Source organism: Giraffa tippelskirchi, chromosome 13, assembly GCF_054371585.1.
Source record: "Giraffa tippelskirchi isolate mGirTip1 chromosome 13, T2T-mGirTip1v1.2.pri, whole genome shotgun sequence".
In the NCBI taxonomy this organism is placed as follows: domain Eukaryota; kingdom Metazoa; phylum Chordata; class Mammalia; order Artiodactyla; family Giraffidae; genus Giraffa; species Giraffa tippelskirchi.
This window is the reverse complement of record NC_137287.1, coordinates 19,488,417-19,514,878: the sequence shown is the minus strand read 5'-3', so window position 1 is coordinate 19,514,878 and position 26,462 is coordinate 19,488,417. Positions and strand designations below refer to the sequence as shown.

Here is a 26,462-nt window from a genome sequence, read left to right as displayed (position 1 = left end):
CCAGAGAAGGAAATGGCAACTCACTCCAGTATTCTTGTCTGGGAAATCCCATGGACAGAGGAGCCTGGTGGGCTATAGTCCAGGGGGTCACAAAGAGTCAGACACAACTCAGACGGAACAATAGCAACAAGTGTGTTTGCCTCACCGGGCTGACAAGGATAAGTAAGAGGACCAGTGCAAACTGAGCTCCAGGCCTGCAACTTCAATAAATAGCTTTAGAGATGATCCCTGTTACAGTGACAGCGTGGCTTTGCTGTACGAGGGCATGTGGAGGGCTCCCCTGGGACATGTGGCCAAGGCTCCAGCACTTGGGTTCCGCAGCCTCTCTGGTCCATGTTGCTAGCTCCTACTCCCACCCTGAAGAAAGCCGTACATCGTGGCCACCGGCAGGGCCCCCACCTCCCTGGGACTCGAGAAGAGCCTGGAGTCAGTGCCAGCCTGCCCAGAGCCGGTGATGAATGGCTTGTTTATCTGCTCCTGCCCCTCTCGGTGCCTGGCAGGCAGAGGCCTGGAAGGGGCAGCTGGGAGTGGGGCTGTGGACGGGGAGGGCTGGCTCACCAGTCTGTCTGATGCCCCTCCTTCCTTCCTCCCCTTCCTCTCTCTCAGACCTGTGGAGTTCTAGGACAAGCCGCCCCACTCCCCAGTTCAATATAAGTCTCCACCTTAAGCTGCTTCCTCCACTCTTAGTCCTCATCTTCCTCAAGTCCCCAGTTTTGGAAGCAGCAGGGTACTTGAAAGCAGTTGATGTGTTTGAGAATGCAGGCTCTGAACCCTCCTATGCTGTTGGTGGGAATGTAAATTGGTGTATCCACTATGGAGAACAGTATGGAGATTCCTCAAAAAGCTATAGAGTTAACATATGATCCTGAGGTCCCACTCCTGGGCATGTACTCAGAGAAAACTCAAATTCAAAAGGATGCATGCAGTATTCATAGCAGCTCTATTTACAGTAGTCAAGACACAGAAGTGTCTATCAACAGGGTGGATAAAGAACATGTGCTACATATATACACAGTGGAATACTACTCAGCCATAAGAAATAATGAAATAATACCATTTGCAGCAACATGGGGGAACCTAGAGATTATCATACCAAGTGAAGTAAGTCAAAGAACACTTAGAGGTGGAATCTAAAAAAAATGAACAAATTAATCTATATTCAAAACAGAAACAGACACAGACATAGAAAACAAACTTATGATTATCAAAGGGAAAAGCGGAAAGATGAATTAAGAGTGTAGGATTAGCAGATACACTACTGTATATAAAACAGATAAACCACAAGGGCCTACGGTATTGAACTATATTCAATATCTTGGAATGATCTATAAAGGAAAAGAATCTGAAAAAGGATATATATCACTTTGCTGTACACCAGAAACTAACACAATATTCTAAATCAGCTCTATTTTAATAATAATAATTTTTAAAAAAGGATGGTCAGGGAATTCCCTGGTAGTCCAGTGGTTAGGACTCCATGCTTTCACTGCTGAGGATGAGGGTTCAAACTAAAATCCCACAAACCGCATAGTCAAAAAAAAATTAAAAATAAAAATTAAACACATTAAAAAAATAAACATAAACCACATAGTTCCGAAATCAGATCTGGAATTGAGTCCTGCCTTGGGCACTCAGTCATGAGACACCACTTCCTTGTCTGTGGAGTGGCAGTAAGAACACTGCTTAACCAAGAAGGGCTTTGCCCTTGAGTCAGACCTTAAGGACCATCTAGCCTCCTTGTCTTCAAGCCTCCAAATCTGCCTCCTGATTAGAGCCTTCTTTATGAATCTCTGCTTCCACCATAGGGAGCTCTCCAGCACAGTCTTCCCTTCCCACTTTCTCCTTGCAAGTTCTCTGGTTCAGTTAGGTTATTACCATCCCATGGGACTGATGACAATGATCATAAAACCTAAGCTTGACTGAGGCAGGGAGGGCTGAGGGATGACCTGGGATGGAATTTGGACTTCTGCTACATACTCCCGCCTTGAAGCTGGGTAAGTGAGTTGGGTTTGCCTGATACTGGCAAGTCCATCTTCCTTCCTTCCCGCCTTCTCTTCTCTGTCTATCTTTGAATCAGTGTTGTGGATCAGTGGTTGTTTGGATCTTCTCACAGGTCTGAGAAGCTGTGAGCATCCTATCAACAGAATAGCAAGACCCAGGCCCAGGGAGTGACGTTCGATACTGCACTTGCTGCACTTGCTGAAGGGATGTTAAAGGTTATTGAGCACCCCCCTGAGGCATCTACTCTAAATGAATGCCTCTAGTCTCCTCCAGGGCTCTAAGGCAGTGCTTCTCAACCCAGGGGACATTTGTGGTTGCCGCAGCTGTGGAGAGGTGCTGCTGGCCTCAAGTCAGTGGCTACCAGGGATGCTGCTAAATGTCTACAATGCACCAGACAGCCCCCTGTAACAAGAAATTACGAGATCCAAAATGCCAATAGTGCTGCAGATGAAAAGCCTTGCTTTAAGAACCAGGAGCGTGTTACCCAGGTGACCAGGCTACTCCACCTTTGGGCAGCTCTGGTTAGAAGCAGGAAATGGTTCCCCAGTTCTTCCCCTCTCTCAGTTAATCTCCAGGTTCTATCTGTTCTGGGGCTTCCCTAGTGGCTCAGTTGGCAGAGAATCCACCTGCAATGCAGGAGACCCTGGTTTCATTCCTGGGTCTGGAAGATCCCCAGAGAAGGGATAGGTTACCCACCCCAGTATTCTTGGGCTTCCCTTGTGGCTCAGACAGTAAAGAATCTTCCCACAATGCAGGATACTTGGGTTCGATCCCTGGGTTGGGAATATCCCCTGGAGGAGGGCATGGCTTTTTTTTTTTTTTTTTTTTACAGATTTAAACATTCTGGTTTTCCTCTGTAGAGTCACGCTTTATTCTGTGATTCTGGAATCAAATGGATTCCAGTTTTCTTATATCTCTTAAGTTCAAAGCTTATTCAGTATAATAGGTGAAAGGATCTGACTCCCCCTTTGAGTCAGATGGAGCAGTTATATGTTGAATTATCCATCATGTTAACCATAAATTGCTGTTCTTTTGTTCCTCTTTTATAATAGAGCTTTATATTGATTTTTTTAAAAAATGTGTGTAGGTAGGTAACATCTATGAGTTTCGTTTCAGTATTCAGTAAAAAGAGTATTATAAAATATTTGTTATACAAACAGGGGATAATATCTGAAGATGATGATATCTGCTTTCTGTAGAAAGAAAACTACTGACTTTACAGAATCCTTTGAATGACATTAAAGAGCTGGTATAATGCCTTCATAGATAACGAGCCTCACTGCTCACTTCCCTGCTCCCAATCTTAATCCTCAGGAAAGAATCTAATGGTTCCTTAAGCATGACACACTTATTTACATCTTAATGTCTGTGGATACTGTTGCCTTAGCCTGGAATGTACCCCCATCCCTGCTCATGGCATGTAGGACCACCTACGCATTTTTCAAAACCCAGCTCATATACTACTATCCGTTTTCCTCCATGTAAAATTAGGTGGTCTTTGCTTCACTGTCTATTGTAGAAAATTAGTAATAGTGATAATAGCAGCTACAATTTACTGAGCACACCCATGTGTGGCATTGTTCTCCACACTTTACAGGTACTAGATCATGACGATCTATGAAATGTAACCTCTTATTGTCCCATTTTCCGATCGGAATGCGAAGAGTTAGAGAAGTTAAGGAATTTGTCCAGGCTCTCAGGGTCAGTAAGGGGTGGAGCCAACTGGATGACTCTTAGGCTTGAATCCTTGATAGTCTGTTGTTATACATACCCACTTGTATGAAACATTATGTTGTGTTATTATCTATGAGTTGAGTTACCCCATTATTGGGCTGCCCACTTTGCAAGATTATACACACTTAGGATGATGCCTGTCATGTAGCAAGTGCTATATAAATGTTTATTAAATAAACACATTTGAACTTCCCTGGTGGTCCGGTGGCTGAGAATCTACCTGCCAATGCATGGACACAGGTTCCATTCCTGCTTCTGGAAGATTCCACATGCCACGGGGCAACTAAGCCTGTGGGTCACAACTACCAAGCCTGTGCTTTAGAGCCTGCGAGCCACAAATACTGAAGCCTGTGCACTCTAGAGCTGGTGCTCTGCAACAGGAGAAGCCACCACAATGAAAAACCTGTGCCCTGTGATGAGAGAAAGCTCACTCGCAACAACGAAGACCCAGTGCAGCCAAAATAAAATACAAATACAATTTAAAAATAAATAAACATACACATTTCATGGGCATATCCAGCAGTGAAACAACCTTGTATTGACTGGCTGAGCCTTAGACAAAATTGCTGGCTTGATTTTCACCCGGCTGCGAGGTACCAGGGAAACAGCTGACTCGGGTGTCCTGTTTTTCTCTCACTCTTGGATACGTGGAAGAGGGTGGTGAGACATCTATACTACTTAAGCTGTTTATTTTTCTTTGTATTTTGCCAAGTGAGTGGTAGGGTTGGTGAACATTAACTATAGATTGGATGTGACTTCCTTGTAAATATTTGCTGAATGAGAGAGAGAACGGATGAATTTGCCTTCCTGAGGTCTGTCTCCATCACACATCCTTCCACATGTGTCTTGCTGCTTGGTTGCCCAAGGAGGCAGTTACGGAAAGGGTGAGAAAAGTGGCACCAGGTCCCGGCATGTGACGCACATTTGCACTTCACAGGTTTGCAAGCGTTCGTTCAGGACCATGGAGAGCAGCGCCAGCGGCCCTCCACCCACACAGTCAGATCCCCTGGAGGCGTTTCCCCGGAGGACGCTGGAAGCAGGCGACATCGCAGTGCTGATTCTGTACTTCCTCTTTGTCCTGGCGGTTGGACTATGGGTAAGTCAGGTCAGAGGGAGAGACTGGCTCAAGGTCTTACAGTAAGTAGAACTTTATTCTTTTTTTTATTTTTATTTTTGGCCGCACTGCATGGCTTGTGGGTTCTTAGGTCCCCAACCAGGGATCACACGCATGCCCCGTGCAGTGAAAGTGTGGAGTCCTAACCGCTGGACCACCAGGGAAGTCCTAAGAGTCAAGGTTTTCAAGTCAGACAGGATTGGGATCAGGATTAGGGGTACAGGTAGAGTTAGCATAAGGGTTAGAGTTGCTGGGAATCTGTATTTTCACAAGAGAATCAGGAGACTCTGATGTAGTACCGGTTTGGGAAGCCCTGGATTTAGATGATCCCTTTTAGCTCAAGGAGCTCTTTACTCTTGGAAAATACTTCCTGTGTCAGGGTTCAGCAGGAATGAGCCATAGTGTCTGTTTGCAGGGATGAAAAGATATCATTCCATATCATCTCCCATCCAGTAAGACTCCTGTTACCAACATCTGCACCCAGAGCTGGGAGAAGTTACAACTTATCCAAGATCACTTAGTGGTTTAAATGTCTCTATTAAAGTACCTTTAGCTCCTAAAGAGCTCTGAAATCAGGCTGACCTGGGTTTGAGTTCTCAGTCTTCCACTCTGTAGAAATATGGCACTAGATAAGTGACTACTTCTGGGCCTTGGTTTGTTCATGTATTAGATTGGTTTGATCTCATAGAAACTGAAAGTGAAAGTTGTTCAGTCCAACTCTCTGCAACCCCATGGACTATAGACTGCTAGGCTCCTCTGTCAATGGAATTCTTCAAGCAAGAATACTGGAGTGGGTTGCCATTCCCTCCTCCAAGGGATCTTCCCAACCCAGGGATGGAACCTGGGTCTCCTGCATTGAAGGCAGATTCTTTACCATCTGAGACACCAAGGAAGCTCTCACAGGAGTTGGTGAGGATTAAAATGAGATGATGCTTCAAGATGCTTACTGCAGAGCCTGGCACATAGTGAGTGACTGAATGAAAGTCACTCAGTCGTGCCCAACTCTTTGTGATCCCATGGACTGTAGCCTTCCAGGCTCCTTTGTCCATGGAATTCTCCAGGCAAGAGTACTGGAGTAAGTTGCCACTTCTTCAGAGGATCTTCCCAACACAGAGGATAGAACCCAGGTCTCCTGCATTGCAGGCAAATTCTTTACCATCTGAGTCACGAGGGCAGCCCCCTGGTACATAGTACTGATACTCAATAAATGACATCCATTGGGGGCTGTCACAGACAAACCATGGTCTAAAACTCAGATGCCGAGGGGGACCTAGTAGGTTATTATACATGTGTGAGGCAGGGAGTTGTAGGGTGTATTGACCTGAAGAGTTTGTCTCCTCTAAGGTATTCAAATGTGAATCTTAAAAGCCATACATGAAACCGGGACTTCCATGGTGGACCAGTGGTTAAGAATCCACCTTCAAATGCAGGGAGCACAGGTTCGATCACTGGTAGGGGAACTAAGATCCCACCTGCTGTGGGACGACTACTATCAGGCAGTGCAACTGCTGAGTCCATGCGCCCCAACCAGAGAGAATCCTGGGCACCACAACCATAACTCCACACAGCCAGAAACAAATGAATAACTAGCTATTAAAAAACAAACCATGGGTCAAACAAAACGTATGTGATCTAAAAAGTACAACCACTAGTGAATATGACTAAACAGAAGTAGAAGGACTTCCCTGGTGGGGTGTGGGTTCCATCCTTGGTCAGGGAGCTAAGATTTCACATGCCTCATGGTCAAAAAAAGAGAAAAAATACAAAAAAACCCATAAAACAGAAGCAGCATTATAACAAGTTCAGTAAAGAATTTAAAAAATGATCCGCATCAAAAAAAAAATCTTCAGAGAAAAACCAAAAAGAACAAAAAAGTAGAATTACAGATATAGAGAAGAAACTAGTGGTTATCAATGGGGAGAGGGGAGGAGAAATACAGGAGTAGGGCATGAAGAGGTACAAACTGTTACGCATAAAATAAGCTACAAGAATATATTGCACAAGACAAAGAATATAGCTGATATTTTATAACTATAAATGGAGTGTAACCTTTAAAAATTGTAAATCACTGTTATATACCTATAACTTATATAATATCACACATCACCTAAACTTTTTTTTTTTTAAAGACCTTAGAGGTTTTTTTTTTTAATTTAAAATTTTTGTTTTGGAGCCTCACCACAATGAATGTGGGATCTTAGTTCCCTAACTAGGGAAGTAGAAGAAAAGAGTCTTAACGTCTGAAATGCTGGGGAAGTCCCTCACTTTTTTTTAAAAAAAAATTACAGTTAAGGGACTTCCCTGGTTGCCCAATGGTTAGCACTCCACATTTTCAGTGCCGAGGGCCCAGGTTCCATCCCTGGTTGGGGAACTTAAATCCCACAAGCTGCATGGTGCAAAAAACAGTGAAGCAAGATATTTCATGCAAATAATGGCCATGGGAAGTATTGCTCAGAGACTCTTACAAAAACAAACAAACAAAAACCCAAACCAAACAAACCCCAAAATATATTTGATGTCTGAATCTGGCCTGCTGGACTCCCAGGTTATAATCTGGGACTAGACCATTTGGGGGTGCCTCTGATTGCTAACATTTCCTTTATCCAATGCTATTCTGTTTCAGTCCACAGTGAAGACCAAACGAGACACAGTGAAAGGCTACTTTCTAGCTGGAGGGAACATGCTGTGGTGGCCAGTAAGTAGTCTTTGGTTCAATTAAAAGACTCTTCCAGTGCTGATACTCTGTCTAGCCTTTGCTTTCTCAGGACTCTCTGGTTCCATGTTGTCTGGAAGTCACATCTAAACTAGAGAAGACTTAGCTCCAACTCAAAATTGTTTGAACAAAAAGAATCCATCAGCTCACCTAAGGGAAAAACCTAGAGCTGGTCTGGTTTCAGATATGGCAGAGTATAAGGGCTCAAGTGATCATTGGAATCTGATTTCTCCCTCTGTTTATCCCATCTATCTGTCTATCTATCTATCTTTCTATTAATATCTCTCTTTCTATTTATCTGTCTGTCTATCTAGGCTTCCCTGATGGCTCAGAGGATAAAGAATCTGCCTGCAATGCAGGAGACACAGAAGATGTGGGTTCGATCCCTGGGTTGGGAAGACCCCCTGGAGGAGGAAATGGCAATCCACTCCAGAATTCTTGCCTGGGAAAATCCTATAGACAGAGGAGCCTGGTGGGCTACAGTCCACAGGGTCGGGAAGAGTCAGACACAGGACTGAGTGATTAAGCACACACATTTCTCTGTCTATCCATTATTTGTCTATCACCTATCTACCTCTATCAGCTTCTCTTCTGGATGGTTCCCAAACAAGCTGAACTTCATGTCAACAAGATGATGGCCACTGCTCCAGACTTTTCATCCTCTCAGTCTCCAGCCTAGCATGGGAAGAGCACCTGCCTCCATGGCAGGATCCCTGGAAAATATGTGTCCCAAGCCCATCTCTGTGTTAGTCACTGTGGCCAAGGTAGTTTGCTCTGTTAACTGACTCAAGCCTGGGTCACACACTCAGTGCCTAATCTGGAGGGCATGGAGCCTGCTCTGAGGCATATGTGATAAGAAATAAGAAGGGCTAGACCCTGAAGGAAAACTGGAGACCATTACTGGGACCAGGTGGAAAGAATGTAAAGAACCTAAATAACGAATACAACAGCCCAATTAGTATTTTCTATTCAAGGGGAGCTAAACGCATTGCTTGGAGAAGGAAATGGCAACCCACTCCAGTGTTCTTGCCTGGAGAATCCCAGGGACAGGGGAGCCTGGTGGGTTGCTGTCTATGGGGTCGCACAGAGTCGGACACGACTGAAGCGACTTAGCAACAGCAGCAGCAAACGCATTGCTAAATACATTGTTGTCGTTCAGTCACTCAGTCATGTCCGACTCTTTGTGAGCCCATTGACTGCAGGACACCAGGCTTCCCTGTCCTTCACCATCTCCCAGAACCTGCTCAAACTCATGTGCATTGAGTCAGTGATGCCATCCAACCATCTAATCCTCTGTCGTCCCCTTCTCCTCCTGCCTTCAATCTTTTCCAGCATCAGGGTCTTTTCTAATGAGTTGGCTCTTTGCATCAGGTGGCCAAAGTATTGGAGCTTCAGCTTCAGCATCACTTCTTCCAATGAATATTCAGGGTCGGTTTCCTTTAGGACTGACTGGTTTGAACTTTTGCCGTTCAAGGAACTCTCAAGAGTTTTTTTCCAACATCCTAGTTCAAAAGCATCAATTCTTTGGTGCTCAGTCTTCTTTATGGTCCAACTCTCACATCCATACATGACTACTGGAAAAACCATAGCTTTGATTAGATGGACCTTTGTCAGCAAAGTAATGCCTCTGCTTTTTAATATGCTGTCTAGGTTTGTCATAGCTTGTCTTCCAAGGAGCAAGCATCTTTTAATTTCATGGCTGCAGTCACCATCTGCTGTGATTTTGGAGCCCAAGAAAATAAAGTCTGTCACTGTTTCCATTATTTCTCCATCTATTTGCCATCTATTTGAAGTGATGGGGCCAGATGCCATGATCTTAGTTTTTTGAATGTTGAATTTTAATCCACCTTTTTCACTCTCCTTTTTCACCTTTGTCAAAAGGCTCTTTAGTTCCTCTTCACTTTCTGCCATAAGGGTAATGTCATCTGCATATCTGAGGTTATTGATATTTCTCCTGGCAGTCTTGATTCCGGCTTGTGCTTCATCCAGCCCAGCATTTTGCATGATGTACTCTGCATATAAGTTAAGCAGGGTGACAATATAGAGCCTTGAGGTACTCCTTTCCCAGTTTGGAACCAGTCTGTTGTTCTATGTCTGATTCTAACTGTTGCATCTTGACCTGCATACATGTTTCTCAGGAGGCAGGTAAGATGGTCTGGTATTCTCATCTCTTGAAGAATTTTCCACAGTTTGTGGAAATACATACATGCACACATGTATGCACACACGTGTACGCATATGCACACACATATATGCACACAGGCCTCTGTTTCATGCGTCCTGAGTAAGGAATCAGGAATGATAATTTTAATCATGATCTTCTATTATAAGTGTTAAGTCTCCCAACTAACAAGAGAGAAGACATTTCCCATTTGCAGGGAGTCCAAAAGGTGTAAGATGCAGAGAGATAACAGGTATCTGAGCCGCTGGTCAATACAACGTCTGAAGACAATGACCACACTGTTCTCAAAAGATACCAAAAAAGAGCTCTGCGTTATATAATCAGTGAGTTCATTAGAACAACGCCCTGTCCAGCGCTGCTTCAAACAGAGGAGACACCACTGAGCTTGTCTTCACCCTCAAGGAGCTTGTAATCTAGTGCAGTGTTTCCCAAAATACGAGCAACAGGAGCAGCAGGATTTTTCAGTTGTGCACAGACACAGCATTGAATAACATCAGATTACATCGTGGGAATGTTCCCTTTCCTATTCTCAGTCAGTCCTCTTGGTTACATAAAAGAAAGTCACAATTTGTACTAAGATGGCTTTACCGGTCTTTCAGCACTGACTAATCTGTGTTTAACAAAGAGAATCCAAGCCTCAGGTTAAGGGAATGTGGTCGTCTGGAGAACCTAGATAGAATTTAATAACTTTTTTTCATTTTCATTTTATTTGTGTGGTTCTCTTCTATGTAAAGCAAGTGATACTGGTTTTCCATGTAAAGTTGTACATACATACATATGCATGTATTATTATATGTTAATATGGTACATATTAACATATAATAATTGGTTGAATAATAAAATATATAATCATATATATTAGTTAAAGAAGTCAGTATAAGGTGAAATATTGAGTAAATACCAGTACAGGCGCAGTGGACATAGACATGGCCACAAAAGAAGTGCTCAATGACGGAATTTTTTCCTTTACAGTTTTTATTGAAATTGTTGCAATAATGCTTCTGTTTTATGTTTTGGATTTTTGGTCGTGAGGCATGTGGGATCTTAGCTTCCCAGCCAGGGATGGAACCCACACCCTGTGCATTGGAAGGTGAAGTCTTAACCACTGGACCATCAGGGAAGTCCCACAATGACTGAACTTTAAGAAATGCTGGTCAAATGGTCTTTATGATGAGTGATGCTGGGCTTAAAAAAAAATTCTGTTGGAATATAGCAGCTCACCTAAGTATGCCTGCTTTTGCATACTTGTATCCATTTCTTTGCTCATATCCTTGGATGACCCTTCTCCAGGTCAAAAAGGAAAGGGCAGTTGTGGAACTTTCTTTGCTTTCTTCACTCAGGAGAATGATATCAATGGAAAGGAGGTGTGGTTAAGACAACGGGCTTTGAAACAAGTGCATCAGTTAGCTATTGCTGCCTACGAAGCCACCAACAAATTTAGTGGCTCACAACCACTACAGTGTATTATTTCTTTTTAAAATTTCTTTTTAAAAAGCTGAAGTATAGCTGACTTACAATGTCATGTTAACTTCTGCTGTACAGCAAAGTGACTCAGTTTTATATATGTGTGTGTGTGTGTGTGTGTGTGTGTGTGTGTGTATACACAGTGTATTATATCTTTGTAAAAGATTAATTAATTTTTGGTTATGCTGCGTCTTCATTGCTCCACTTGGGCTTTCTCTAGTTGCAGTGAGTGGGGGCTACTCTTTATTGCAGTGCACAGGCTTCTCATTGCAGTGGCTTTTCTTGTTTTGGAGCACAGGCTCTAGGCACATAGGCTTCAGTAGTTGCCACACACAGGCTCAGTATTTGCAGCTCGTGGGCTCTAGGGTGAGGGCTCAGGAGTTGTGGTGCATGGGCTTTAGTTGCTCAGTTCCACAGCATGTGGAATCTTCCCAGACTAGGGATCTAACCCATTTCCCCTGCATTGGCAGGCAGACTCTCACTCACTGTACAACTAGGGAAGTCCCAGTATGTTATTCTAATGATTGCATGGTTCCAGTGGGTGGTTCCTCCCCTGCTCTTTTGCACTTTAGCTCTTTGGCACTGCATTTAGCTGTTGGCTGGATGGGCTAGAAGCCAAGACAGCCCCATCCACAGATGTGGCTCTGGTGGGGATGGCTAGAAGGCTAGGGCTTCACCCTCTACACACCCTTCATCGTTTAGTGACCCAACCCAAGGTTTTTACAAAGCATTTGATTTGAAAGGGCAAAAATGAAAGCTGCCGGGCTGTTGATCCTTGACCTGGAAGTCACACAGTGTCCCTTTCACCGCATCATATTGGTCAAAATAAGCCATCGGCCAGTGCGGGTTCTTTATGGGAAGAGTGGAAAAGTCACATTTCAGAGGAACATGCAGGGTGGTGTCACTGGGAATGGTGGAGTAAAGATCTTTGAAATTTCCTCCAGAGAGGTTTTTTTTAAAATTATTTAATTATTTATTGACTTGATTCGTTTTTGCTTGCGCTGGGTCTTTGTTGCTGTATGGGCTTTCTCTAGCTGCAGTAAGCAGGGGCTCCTCTTCATTGCAATGTGTGAGTTTCTCATTGTGGTGGCTTCTCTTGTTGCGGAGCACAGATGTGCTTCAGTAGTTGCAGCACACGGGGTTTGTTGCTCCCCGGCATGTGGAACCGTTCCAGGCCCGGGATCAAACCTGTGTCCCCTGGGTTGGCAGACAGATTCTTATCTACTGTGCCACCAGGGAAGCCCCCGTGTGTGTGTGTGTTAAGTCACTTAAGTCGTGTCTGACCCTGTGTGACCCTATGGACTATAGTCCGCCAGGCTCCTCTGTCCATGGGATTCTCCAGGCAAGAATACTGGAGTGGTTGCCATTTCCTTCTCCAGGGGATCTTCCCGACCCAAGGATTGAACCCGTGTCTCTCATGTTTCCTGCATTGGCAGGCGGGTTCTTTACCAGGGAAGCCCCCAGGGAGCTTTAATTCAAGAAAAACAACTGCATCTCAATAAGATCAGGAAGCTTTGTGGTGTTTTACCTGGCTCTTTCCCATCCCCTTCTCTTCAGCTCTGCAGTAGTCTTGAAGACCAGTAGGTTAGAACAGGATTGGATCTCGTTCAAAGCCCCATTCTCATATTATTGCCAATGTTTTACCCTAGAAAGCACCCTTTGTACAACTTATCTTTATTTGATCCGAATCAATGATCACCCAGCGTGAGCAGCTTTTTATCCGGAGGTGTTAGTTAAAAAACCATCAATTTGACATTGCAGCTGTCTGAGCTAATAAGGGAATTAAAATGGCACATCAGGTATTATCTACTTAACACAAATAGTAACAGTCCCTAAACTGAACTACAGATTCAACACAATCCCTGTCATAGTTCCATCTGTACCACCCCCACCCTTTTTTGGCAGAAATTGGTAAGCCAGTCCTAAAATTCAGATGGAAATACAAGAGAACCAGAATAGCCAAAACAATCTTGAAAGAAAAAAGTTGGAGGACTTAGGACTTCTCTACTTCAAAACACTACCAAGCTATAACACTCAGGAGAGTGTTACAGTGACAGATCAATGTATAGAGTCAGATGAAAACCAGAGACTAGAAAGTCAATGGGAGGTACCACAGTCCCCTCACAAACAGTTCCCTCTCTTTCTCCCCCATCATCTGTCTCTATCTCTGTCTCTATCTGGTTCTGTCCTCCCTTGAGCTGCCTTTTTCTGCAAGTCTTCTTCATTCTCCTCTCAGAGTGGCAGACACGAATGTACTACTCACTCTGCTCCCCATCCTCTTAGTACACACTCCCTGCCCCGGGTTACATGCCCCCCAGTCTAAGGGACCAGCAAAGATGATTTCCCAGGTCCAGATTCCCAGGAGAGAGAATGTAATTGGCCCAACTGGGGCCAGGTCCCTAGTCTGTCTTATGTAATCAATGAAGTCCAGGAATTGGGGTCCTCAAGAACTGTTCTGCCCCCTTAGAGTTCTACTAGAAGGGCTCTCTACTTTGCTAAGTTAGAAGTGGAGCTGAGGAACAACATAGGCTTCCTGATTCTCATCCTGGAGCACTTTCTACACCTGTTATCCTTCCTACTTCTAGGGATGCTGCATACAGTTGTTCAAGTTGTGCACTGCACAACCCTAGTGGGGGACACAATTTACATTTTAGGCATCTTGGGTATGCATATTTGTTATGTCAGTTTCCTAAAGGTGGAAGTAAAAGAGTCTTTGAGAAGAGGTTTTTTTCTAATTTGAAAAAAATTGCTAGATAAACTAGGGATGGCCCCACTTTCTCCTTTTGTCTGGGTCCCTTTGGAGAATGGGAAGAAGGGGAGTGGGAAGAAGCCACCCCAGACCTTGGCTCCAAGATCTGAGCTGTCCATCTCCCCACAGGTGGGTGCATCCTTGTTTGCCAGCAATGTTGGAAGTGGACATTTCGTTGGCCTGGCAGGGTCAGGTGCTGCTGCGGGTCTTTCTGTAACTGCTTACGAGCTTAATGTAAGTATGTTTCCAGGGCAATATCAGTTCAAGATTACCAAACAGGTGGATCCTGGGGCGGTGGGGGGCAGCTTTATGCATGCTCTGCTTCTAAATATAGAGTGGTGCTTTATGAAGAAACAAGCACGAATCATCAAGGGCACCCCTGGTTAGCAGAAATCAATTTGATCTGCAAGTCATCTTGCAGGCTTCCCCATGTTTGCTTGATGGGAGTCCATAAGGCAAATATGTGTGTGAAGAAGGCACAGAGTCTCTTCTGTGCAAATGAAGAAGATACAAGGTTTTGTGGGATTGGGGGGGGTGTTTCTGTGTATTAGATATCAATTGTCCATCACAAAACTTATGTGGTTCCATGGTTCTTGATCTTTTTGCCACCCCACATATACTCAGGAGATAGGACACGCTCTGTGTAGCAGACTCATTCAGGATATGATTTTTACGGAATGGGAGGAGATGCAGTTATTAATAATGATCTTCATCTTCATAACAACTCATTTTTTAAGCGCTTACCCTGTGCCATAGACTTCAGTACATTACATACATCATCATATAATGGGATTCAATTACAGATTAGAACCAAACCGTCTGGATTCAAATCTGGGCTCTAAAATTTACAAGCTGTGTGACCTTGGGCAAATTACTTGACCTCTCTGAGCCTCATGTATAAAACAGAGAAAATAATGGTACCTTCCATATCGGGTCATTTTGAGGATTAAATGAGTTCATGCTTGTAAAGCATGCACAGGAATGTCTGGGGCATAATAAGTGCTCAGAAACCCTCGTCTTGCTGATTCCCTTGCAACAACCTAGTGGCGGCACTGTTACTCTCATTTCACAGGTGAGAAAAATGAGTCTCAGAGACCTGTGTAAACTCTCCCAGCATTACCAGCTATTCATCAGCATGGCCTGCCTGACCTCACAGCCTTGTTTGAACCTCTGCCCAAGGAGGGGAGGGAACACAAGGGGGCTAAGCGGGATATGCAAGATTTAGGAGACATAGCCCTGGGAGCCACTTTGCCCCACTTCACCCCCATGTTCTGTTTAAATATGGGATGTGATAGTCCAGGGAAGGTGAGTTACTCAGTAAGTAAGAGATGGAACCAGGTGCAGACAAGACCAGGTTCCATCCAGACATGAGGAAATCTAAACTGTCACCACAGTGTGCGCAGGAGCTGAGTCCTGGTTCTGTTTTCTCGGGCAGGGCTTATTTTTCGTGCTGATGTTGTCCTGGATCTTCCTTCCAATCTACATCACTGGTCAGGTGAGTCTGAGGGGGTCCAGGTGCTATGGAATAGGAAGATACTTTGGGAAGGGTTAGCCCTGCGTTCATCCCTTCCCTCTCAGCGGCATCTCTCCATCCTGCCAGTGGACACTCATTGCACAGTCCCCAAGAGGTCGCAGCATCAGTGAGGGGTGACTCGTGTATTCATTAAGACTGTTAGGAACCCTGTCCTTAGCAGTTCCCACCTAGTAATGATGGGACATTTTGAGTAATGACATCAAAGATACGTGCAGGGTATTCAGAGGCTGGAAGAAATGTGGGCTCAAAAACAATTTTTTTTTGAATGTCAAAACACAAAATCACAGTCTTTTCTGAATGTTTAAGCCAGAACAGATTACTGCTTTCAACAAAGACACACACACACACACATACACACGATTCAGTGATTTTTTTTTCCTTCCTTTCCACCTAAAACCATAATAATTGAGTTATTTCTGGCTGATGTGATGTGTCAAATTTTTTGTTACAAAATAGTAGTGCTTTAGACTTTTTGACAGAGGTAGTTTAAAAGGTCACTTCTGCTCTTATTGAGAGCTTTCTGTCACACACATCCTCTAGACTTAATCCTATTTTAGATATTCTGCTAGGCAGAGCAAGATCACACAGTATCAGTGTTATCCATCAAGTAATAACTGATTTTAACTTTTTATTATGGAAACTAAAAAAATATACAAAGTAGAAAGAACTACTTAATGATCAGAAAAATCATTAAAAAAAATCACTCTGTACTGGAAGTAATGCAATCTTATGCAAAGGCAGTGAGGTAGGAATAAATAAACTATCTTGCTTAGAGATAATACTGAGTCTAAAAGCATGACTTTTGGTCAATGGGGAGCCTGGGTCTGCCCAGCCCCTACATGGACAAAATCTCTGAGGCAGAATAACACTGACTAGAAGTGAGCACCTTGAATAGGAGGTGCTATTTAAGGTCAGTTTAAAGGTAGGTTGGCCAGATATTTTTAGCTGATGGTTTCTATTTTCTCTATGAAGTAGAAGATAGTGTCATTTGCTGAGCGTGAGGAAGGAACTTGTGTAGTCGAAGGTTAAGAAGAGGCGTGCAGAATTGAAATGACTGCTGTGGTTTGTAATAGAGAAACCTGGGGACTACCACAGTATCGCTGACCGGGGGACTGGGTATCCGTACTGTGAATATCATGCCGTGAGAAGGGCTGAAATTGACAGAGTTGTGCTGCTGTGAAAGGATCTCCAGACGTTACCGCTCAATTAAAAATTTCTGTGGCTCCAGACGTTCTTTGGTCAACATTTTATTCAAAGGGGAGATGAAGCTGATGTTAGATAATGAATGCCACAGTGCTGAGGAGCAATAAAAAGCCACCCAATCCATTTCTATTAGGCAATAAAATAAACACAGAAAAGTGATAAAACACAAATGTGGTGCTTAACAAGTTACTGTAAAACGAATACCCAGATCGACTCACAAAGTCTAATACCCTCCCTCACGTGCCTTTACCAGATAGCAATGTCTTCCTTTCTTTGTGACTTTCACTGAACTTACTCCCTTACTTTTCTTACGGTTTTAATTATGCACACCTAAAGAATATGGTTTAATTTTACTTTTTTTGAATGAAATATAGTACATGGAATCGGGGATAACATTCTTTCCTTGCGTGTACCTGGTTTATTAATTTCCATTTCTTTGTAGTATCCTGGAGCATGATTATACTCCGATATATTTGTCTCTTCTTTTGTTCACAAGCATTGAGGTTGTTCCTAATGTTAGCCTAGAGGAGGCATGGCAACCCACTCCAGTATTCTTGCCTGGAGAATCCCCATGGACAGAGGAGCCTGGTGGGCTAAACCGTACATGGGGTCGCAGAGTCGGACGTGACCGAGAGACTAAGCACAGCGCAGCACTATGTTAGCCTGTGATGGACAGTGTTGCTGGTAACATTTTAAAAAATTATTTATTGATTGATTTTTGGTTGTGCTGGGTCTGCGTTGCGGCATGTGGGCTTTCTCTAGTTGTGATGAGTAGGGGCTGTTCTTCGCTGCGGTGCATGGGCTTCTCATTGCGGTGTCTCCTCTTGGTGCAGACCACAGGCTTTACAGTGCAGGCTTAGTAATTGTGGTGCACAGGCTTAGCTGCCTCACGGCATGTGGGATCTTCCCAGACTACGAACCCGTGTCCCCTGTGTTGGCAGGTGGATTCTTAACCACTGGACCACCAGGGAAGTCCTGGTAAGGTTTTTATACAAGTGTCCTGATGCATATAAACATGATGTTTAAGGAGAAAAATCTAACTATCGGTGGAATCCCTGGGTCATTGGATGTGTTTATCAAGTTTGGTTAGACATTGCCAAATTTCTTCCCAGAGTAGCTCTGTCAGTTTATACTCCAGCAGCCGGGCATGCAAATTCCCTTTGCGCCGTTGCTCTATGTCCTTGTTAATACTTGGTATTTTCCAGCTTTAAAATTCTTGCCAATTTGGTGACTGTGTAGTTTTCTCACTGTGTTCTCCATTGGCAATTCTGTTTATATATTTTCTGGCCATTCGGATGTCCTCTTTGGGAAAGTAACATGTCTAAGACTTTTGCCAACTTTTCTCTTATGTTATACAGTTTCTTCTTATTAATGGAAGTTCTTTGTACATTCTGGAAATAAGCTGATTACATGTATTGCAAATATCTTTGCCCCCTACTCTGTGGTTTGCCTTTTAACTCTTAATGTTATTTTTTGATAAACAGATCTGTTTAAAAGCTATTTTACTCAAGTATGGTTGATTTACAATGTTGTGTTAATTTCTGCTGTATAGCAAATTGATGCAGTTATACCTATATATATATATATATATATATATATATATATTCTTTTTCATATTCTTTTCCATTATGGTTTATCACAGGATGTTGAATATAGTTCCCTGTGCTATACAGTAGGACCTTGTTGCTTATCCATTCTACAGATGAGTTTGCATCTGCTAACCCCAAATTCCAAATCCATCCCTCCCCGACTCCTCACCCCCTTTGCAACCACAAGCCTGTTCTCTGTCTGAGTCTATTTCTGTTTTGTAGATAAGTTCATTTATGTCATATTTAAATATCGAATATATTATATTATACAATATTTGTTCTCTCTCTGACTTATTTCACTTAGTATGATAATCTCTAGGTGCACATATGTTGCTGCAAATGGCATTATTTCATTCTTTTTTATGACTGTGTGATATTCCATTGTATATATATATATCACATTTTCTTTATCCATTTGTTTGTTGATGGACATCTAGCTTGTTTCCATGTCTTGGCTATTTTAAACAATACTGCTGTGAACATGGGTTGCTTGTGTCTTTTTGAATTATAATTTTTTCTGACATACATGCCCAGGAGTGGGATCACTGGATTATGCAATAACTCAATGTTTAGTTTTCTAAGGAAACTCCACTTCCCTTGTGGCTCAGCTGGTAAAGAATCCGTCTGCAATGCAGGAGACCTGGGTTCGATCCCTGGTTTGGGAAGATCCCTTGGAGAAGGGAAAGGCTACCCACTCCAGTATTCTGGCCTGGAGAATTCCATGGACCTCATATCCAAGGGGTCACAAAGAATCGGACACAAGTGAGCAACTTGCACTCACTCAAGGAACCTCCGTACTGTTTTCCATAGTGAGTGTACCAATTTACATTGCCATCAACAGTGTAAGAGGGTTCTCTTTAACAGATCTTAATTTTAATGTAGTTCCATTTACCACTTTTCCTTAATTACTGCCTTTTATATCTTATTTAAAAAATATTTTCCTATTCAAAGGTCATAAAGATAGTCTCGTATATATCTAAAACTTTTCATTTTTAAGTCAATTATCCACCTAGAATTGACTTTTGTATTCCATGTTTTGAGACTAGGATAATGCTAATTTTATCCATCAAGAAAATTACAGACCAATTTTATTTTTGAATATGGAAAATAACCCCTACCCTTTAGAGATCCGCCCTACTCTCTATCCACAGTATACTCCGGTCAGTTCATTCATTTATTCGTTCTTTGAAGAAGGATTTATTGAGCTGTATGTGAACTGTATTCCAGACACTATCTAACAGCTCCTCATCCTCACCAGGCTCTCTACATCACCAGCCTAATGCAAAACTTTCCCATCTTCTTGTAAAGTTTTCCTTTTCCTTTGTGGCTTTGTTAGCTCCTATCATCTGTCCAGTTCCTACTTTAAGCAACTCTTCCTCCAGGAAGACCTTTCTGGAGGGCTAACCTTTCTGGTTAGGTTAAGTCTTCTCCTTTGTTTGCCATCATGGTTGTTTCGTATTTGCTTGTGTGATGATCAAATTAATACACCTCTCCCATTAGACTGTGTCTCTCCCACTATATGTTCTCAACATTAGCAGTGGTGACATTTGGGGCAGGCTAATTCTCTTTTTAAAAATATTTATTTATTTATTTGACTGTGTTGGGCCTTAGTTGCAACACATGGGATCTAGTTCCCTGACCAGAGATTGAACCCAGGCCCCCTGCATTGAGAACGCAAAGTCTTGGCTAATGGACCACCAGAGAAGTCCCTGGACCAGGATGATTCTTTGCTGTGTGTGTATATGATTCTTTGCTGTGTGTGTGATGGGAGGGGTGGTCTGTGCATTTTAGGATGTTTTTCAGCATCCCTCATCTCTATCCACTAGATGACAACAGCACCCCTCAAATTGTGGCAGCCACAAGGTCTCCAGACATTGCCAAATGTTCCCTGGGGAAATATGAAATCTTCTTCCTTCCATTGAGAGCCACTGCACTAGACTGTGTGTCTCTCCCATTAGATCATAAGCTCCAGGAAAGCAAGAACCATTTCTGGTTTCTCTCAGTGTCTAGAATAAGGTCTGGGGACTTCCTTGGTGGTCCAGTGGTTAAGAATCTGCATGCCAGTGCAGGGGACACGAGTTTGATCCTTGGTCCAGGAAGATGTCATGTGCCGCGGGGCAGCTAAGCCTGTGGGCCACAACTACTAAGCGTGCACACTTAGAGACCATATGCTGCAACAAGAAATGCCACTGCAATCAAAAGCCTGTGCACGCAGCAACGAAGACCCAGCGCAGCCAAAAATAAATAAATAAATAGTGTCCAATACATAGTGGATACTTGAAAAATATTTGTTGAAGCTACTCAGTAGCAGGGTCCATGATTTCAGAAGGAATCAAAATGAAGGATGAGCTGACATTCAAAAGAAGAGGCATCTTTTAGGGACTAAAAGTCTCAGTCAAGTGCCAAAGCCAGGGTCATCAGGCTGAGCAAATGAGATGGTGGCACTGATGAAAACTTTGGGGATTGGAGGTGAATGGTGTCCTGGAGATGACGAGGTTTGGATGCTGGCCAGAGAAGTGAGTTGTTGAACTGGAAATGCCTGTCTGTTGTTGGGGCTAAGACACTGTACAAGGTGTCCCATGTAGGTTCTTCGCACTGTCCTTGAAACTGATTCCAGACTTGGGGAAAGCCTGGAAAGAAGGCAAGACCACAAAGGAGCTGAAATTCTCATTGGCTGCTGAACAGGGTTCTGGGGAGGGCTGGGGTGAGCAGAAGTTGCTATGGCTGATGGCATAGCTTTCTGAGGAAGAGGGAGGGGTTTCCCATGAGGACGGAGTGTGGCGGTCTGGATGTGATTCAAGGGAGAGGAAGACAGATGTTGACGTCCGCTTGCTGCCCTCCACCCCCAGGAGACGAGGAGCCCCAGAGCATGGAACCCAGGAGGTCCTCTCTTGGGGCAGCTGTCATTGGCTGCATTTATTTCCTGTTAACATTCATCCAGCAACACTCAGAGGGTGGTTCCTATGTCAACAGTCATTCACATCTCTGTCTCTCAACCTTGTTTTCTGGCAAATTGCCTTCTCAGCTACTTTACAACAAACAGCCTGGGCTCTGCCTCCCATCTGTCAGCTAGTGTCACATTTCTCCCCAGAGTTTGATTTCTAGATACCAGGGCCGCTCACTTTCTGATGACTTTCATGCCTCCTTCCCCTCTTAGCTCATTAGAAACTTCCTGCATGTAGCAGGCTGTGCGGCTCTCTGTAGATCGAAATGGAGGTCAATTGATAATAAAGGCTGTCAGCCAAGGATAGGAATGTCGCTCTCCAGCAAGACCAACTGATGGTTGTCATTCACAGACCAGAGAGTGAATCCGCTTGAGCAGCATCATCCTTGGTCCACTTATCTGAATGGGCTGAAGCTTTCATGCGCTGTCTCTAATTAGCTCTGACACCATTACCAGGGGACTTCCCGGGTGGCTCAGTGGTAAAGAATCTGCCAGCCAAGCAGGAGATGTGGGTTTGATCCCTGAGTTGGGAAGATCCCCTGGAGAAGGAAATGGCAACCCATTCCAGTATTCTTGCTTGGGAAATCCTATGGCTACAGTCCATGGGGTCACAAAAGAGTCGGACACAACTTAGCAACTAACAAACAACAACAAACTGTCACCAAGAGTGTGTCTGTTCAGTACGGTTTGATTGAATCCCTCTGTGTGTTATTCCTTGATAGTGTCAGACTTTAGTGCCATGTGCTTCAGGAAAAACCCCTGTTTGCCTTGCAACAAATCAGAAGGTTGAGACAAGACATTCACCAGGGTCAGAATCCCTAAATCCCCTTTCAGGGATGGTGGAGGGAAGAGATACTTAAGTTTTTAAAATTTTAAGGTGTTCATTTATTTACTTCTATGGGCTTCCTTGGTGGCTCAGTTGGTAAAGAATTTGCCTGCAATGTGGGAGACCTGGGTTTGGGTTGGGAAGATCCCCTGTAGGAGGGCATGACAACCCACTCGAGTATTCTTGCTTGGAGAATCTCCATGAACAGAGGAGCCTGGCGGGGTGCAGTCGATGGGGTCACAAAGAGTCGGACACAACTGAGCGACTAAGCACATACATATATATTTCTAGAGTTCAATTTTTTGGCCAGTATTTTATTATGAAAAGATTTTCAAACATACATTAATGTTGAAATAATTTTATACCAGACACCCTTATAGTCTCGAATACCCAGGTTCTACTGTTAACAACTTGTCATCCTTTTTTTAAAATTAATTAATTAATTTGGCTGCATTGGGTCTTAGTTGTGGCAGGCAGGATCTTTAGTTGCAGCATGCAAACTCTTAACTGTGGCATGTGGGATCTAGTTCCCAGACCAGGGATCGAACCCAGGTCCACTGCATTGGGAGCACAGAATATTAGCTACTGGAGCACCAGGGAAGTCTCAGTTTATCATTCTTAAATCAAGTCTGGCCATCTAGTTTCTCCCAGTCTCCCCTCCGAGCTTCTTCTGCCTTCACATCTGACCTTGGGATGGATGGTTGGCCATTTGTCGGCTCATGTTTGGGTACCCAGTGGTCTCCTTCCTGGGTTAGACTAGGAAACATCCAAGCAGCAGCAGCCTGGAAGAGGGGCTGCAAACATTTCTGTGAATATAATCAGTACTCTGTCCTTTTCCATCTGAGGTCTAGGATCTCATGGAAGAAAGTTTTTGGTTTGAGGGTCTTTTGTCCAGACACGGCATCCTCTGAACCCAAGTCTGGGGGTACAGTGAGGAGATTGGGAAAGGACATGCCATCCCCCAAGAGAAATATCACCCAAATAATGGTTCTCACCAGCATGACCCAGCCCCTGGGGTGCCCCTTATGGCAAGGACACCCAGCCTGGGACCACCCATCTGGACCATGGGTGAGCTGCTCACTCAGTGCTGCCCTGGTCTCTCTGCTGTCTCCAGAATGTACACATTTTGCTTTTAAGATTCTCTGTTCCTGGTAACCTGCTTAACAGTTTACAATAGAGCAATTTTCCCAAAGCTTAGAGCAAGGACAAATGGAGATTCTTGAGATGTTTTATGCATTAGATATGGAGCCAACGACACTGAATCATCTAGTGAAGTTATTGCCTCCTCCACCGTCTTCAATGAGCGCCAGGGTAATGTCTCATGTTGGTGTTAGTGTGCTTTTAACATCTGTCCAACACTTTTCTGATGGCTTTTTTTTTTAAAGAAAGAATGAATAGGTTCTGGGCCCGGGGTTTTTGGTGTGCAAGAGGACGGTGCCAGAAACGAATAGAACATAAATGAGATATTTTATTATCCGTGTGTATATTTTTGCTGGTTTCCTTAAGTTTAGGATTGATTTTTCCGTTTCACAGTAGTGATTTGCATTGTTATTTATAGATGTGAGTGTGTGTGTGTTCAGTTGTGTCTGATTCTTTGTGACCCTGTGGACTATAGCCCACCAGGCTCCTCTGACCATGGGATTCTCTAGGCAAGAATAAAGAATACTGGAGTGGGTTGCCGTTTCCTTCTCTTGCTAGATGTTTATTTAAATGTAAACATGATAAAGCAATGATCCTTCAATTAAAAAAATTAATAAATATAAAAAAAGAGTTGGTTTTTATAGTAACATTGTTTTATAGTAACTTTTATTATATTAATAGGTTTTATAAAATTAATTTTATAATTAATGAGAATTAATGAGAATTTCAGCTCCTTTGTGGTCTTGCCTTCTTTCCAGGCTTTCCCCAAGTCTGGCTGCATTTATTAACAACACAGATGGCAAAAATTGGGATAGGATATACATTTGGAATATATGATAGTCAAGTACATAGCTCTTCACAGAACCCCAACTCATCCTCACCCCACCCTTTGGTCCCCATTTTCTCCTCCCTCTTAAGTCTCCCATTGAGAATCCCAAGAAGACCATCTGTGCCTCTGAGTTTGGGGAGGAGGGGGAGGAAGGGCTGTTGGGTGGCAAAAGCTCAGCTCTGGTCGCCAGGTCACCACGATGCCGGAATACCTACGGAAACGGTTTGGGGGCAACAGGATTCCCGTCATCCTGGCCGTGCTCTACCTGTTTATCTACATCTTCACCAAGATCTCGGTAAGATGGGGACGCAGCGGGTGAGAAGCTCATTACCGCCCATTGCAGGTGGCGTCCGCTTCCCACCCACGTTCTTCTCTGATTGAGGAAGCTTCTGGGAGGTTCTAGGAAGATGGGAGGGGTGGGGGCAAAGGGCAAGCAGGGGCGGAGGAAGAATGGGAAAGAGATGGACAGAAGGACTTCTCCCCCATCTCCTGCCAAAGCTTCTTCAGCAACACGTCAGGACGCACCCAGTGCTGAATGGGAGTCCGAGAGCCCTGGGGTGAGTCTGTCATTTTCCTCCTGGGATCAGGCAATAATCAGCTATGAGTCATATGTGCTGACAGCCCATTCAGCGCACCCCACCCTGACCTTTGGATGGGCAGATCTCCTGGAAAGCAGCCAAGAGCAGATGCTTGGCAACCTCCAGGAGGTGCGGCTCGGCCTGACTCACACGGATGCCGTCTTCTCTTCAATCTGGAACTGGGGGAGACCTTGTCCGATGTGAGGTGGCGTGGGGTGGGGTATAGGAATTCCATTCAATTCAGACAACAATAACTGACTCTCTGCCAGCTCCAGATGTGAAAGAAAGACTTAGATGCACAACACTTGCTCTCATCCTGGTGGGAATCTAAAGGCGTGGGGAAGCCTTCCCAAGGGAAGTGATGTGTGAGAAAGATGCTGAGAAGATATAGAGAAACAGGGCTTGGCATTCCAGATGGATGGACAGAACAAGCAAGTTTGATTTGTTAGGGAAGCTGGGTGTATTTCAGCATGCCTGGAGGACTGGGAGCATGAAGTGAGTAAAGGAAATGAAGTCAAGTGTCAGGCAAACTGTGACGCACGTAACATAGAGCTCTAACTTATTTGGATATTATCTGAGGGGCTCTTGAGAGTCTCTTGGACAGAAGGAGATCAAACTAATTAATCCTCAAGGAATATTCATTGGGAGGACTGATGCTGAAGCTGAAGCTTCAACATTTTGGCCACCTGATGCAAAGGGCCGACTCATCGGAAAAGACCTTGATGTTGGGAAAGATTGAAGGCAGGAGGAGAAGTGGGCTCTGTTGAGATAGTTGGATGGCATCACTGACTTTCAATGGACATGAGTTTAAGCAAACTCTGGGAGATAGTGAAAGACAGGGAAGTCTGGCGTGCAGACTTAGCAATTGAACAACAACAATCTTGGGGGGCAAGTAGGGAGCCACTGAAGAGTTTTGATGAGGAGAGGGTGAGATGATCATGATGGTATTTGATAAGGCTGCAGTGTGGAGGATGGAATTCAGGCAGATCAAGAAGAGAAGCAGGAAGACCACTGAGGAGCTCGTGTTTAGCCTAGTGAAGGGATCTCAAACATAATCACCCATACAGCTCCCATTTGAGACCCTTGATCTGGGAAGAGATGGATGAAGAAAGGACAACATATGATGTTTCTGTGTTTCTCAGAATCAAGGCTAGGGCCTGAGCCTGGGAAAACTGTGTTAAAATGTCCATTCATTCATACACCCATCAATTTCTCTCTAGGTGGACATGTATGCAGGCGCCATCTTCATTCAGCAGTCTTTGCATGTGAACCTCTACTTGGCCATAGTTGGGTTGCTGGCCGTCACAGCTCTATACACCATTGCTGGTATGACTGGACAAGGGGTGATGCTGGGAGAGGTGGTGGGCAGGGGCTGTGGTCCACCCTATCTTTTCCTGACCTGTCTTCTGATGTTCCAGTGTGCTAAGACCTTGTCTTCATGAACTCTCAATCTGTTACCCCAGAAGATATGATTTCTCTTGGCCATTGTCCAAAGGAAAATGATCGTCTGATGGAAGGGAGGATTTCAAAATGTACCACACCTGCATAAAGCTATTTTCCATTTATTTCTTCAAGAACTTTTCTTTAGAACCTACTAAATGCTGAGCCTGTATATTCACAAGAACTATGCACAGCTGGACCACAAACCACTGCAATTTTGGAGCCTGAGGCTCATCTTTTCCCTTCAGACGTGCATCCCAGAAGAGTAGCTGGTGGGGAGCAGGGCCTTGATATGTATCTGCTTTTTCTTTTTTATAATATTTATTATAAATATTCGCTTGTTGCACACAGGCTTTCTCTAGTTGTGGTTACTCTCTAGTTTTGGTACGTGGGCTCCTCATTTTGGTGGCTTCTCTCATTGC

General features: G+C 43.9%; 1 protein-coding gene across 3 annotated transcripts in view; it reads left to right on the top strand.

Annotated features, from left to right (window-relative positions):
• SLC5A11 (solute carrier family 5 member 11) overlaps positions 1 to 26,462 on the top strand; it is a 56,336-nt gene that overhangs the window by 4,705 nt on the left and 25,169 nt on the right. For 2 of the 3 annotated variants that reach the window (XM_081554460.1, XM_081554461.1), the window contains exons 2-7: positions 4,673 to 4,831; positions 7,473 to 7,544; positions 14,087 to 14,191; positions 15,393 to 15,452; positions 24,213 to 24,317; positions 25,821 to 25,926. In XM_081554460.1, coding sequence (XP_081410586.1) covers positions 4,697 to 4,831; positions 7,473 to 7,544; positions 14,087 to 14,191; positions 15,393 to 15,452; positions 24,213 to 24,317; positions 25,821 to 25,926 — 583 coding nt within the window. In that variant the 5' untranslated portion in view covers positions 4,673 to 4,696. Of the gene's footprint in view, positions 1 to 4,672; positions 4,832 to 7,472; positions 7,545 to 14,086; positions 14,192 to 15,392; positions 15,453 to 24,212; positions 24,318 to 25,820; positions 25,927 to 26,462 lie in introns of those variants that run through there. The other variant, XM_081554462.1, reaches the window with a different exon arrangement.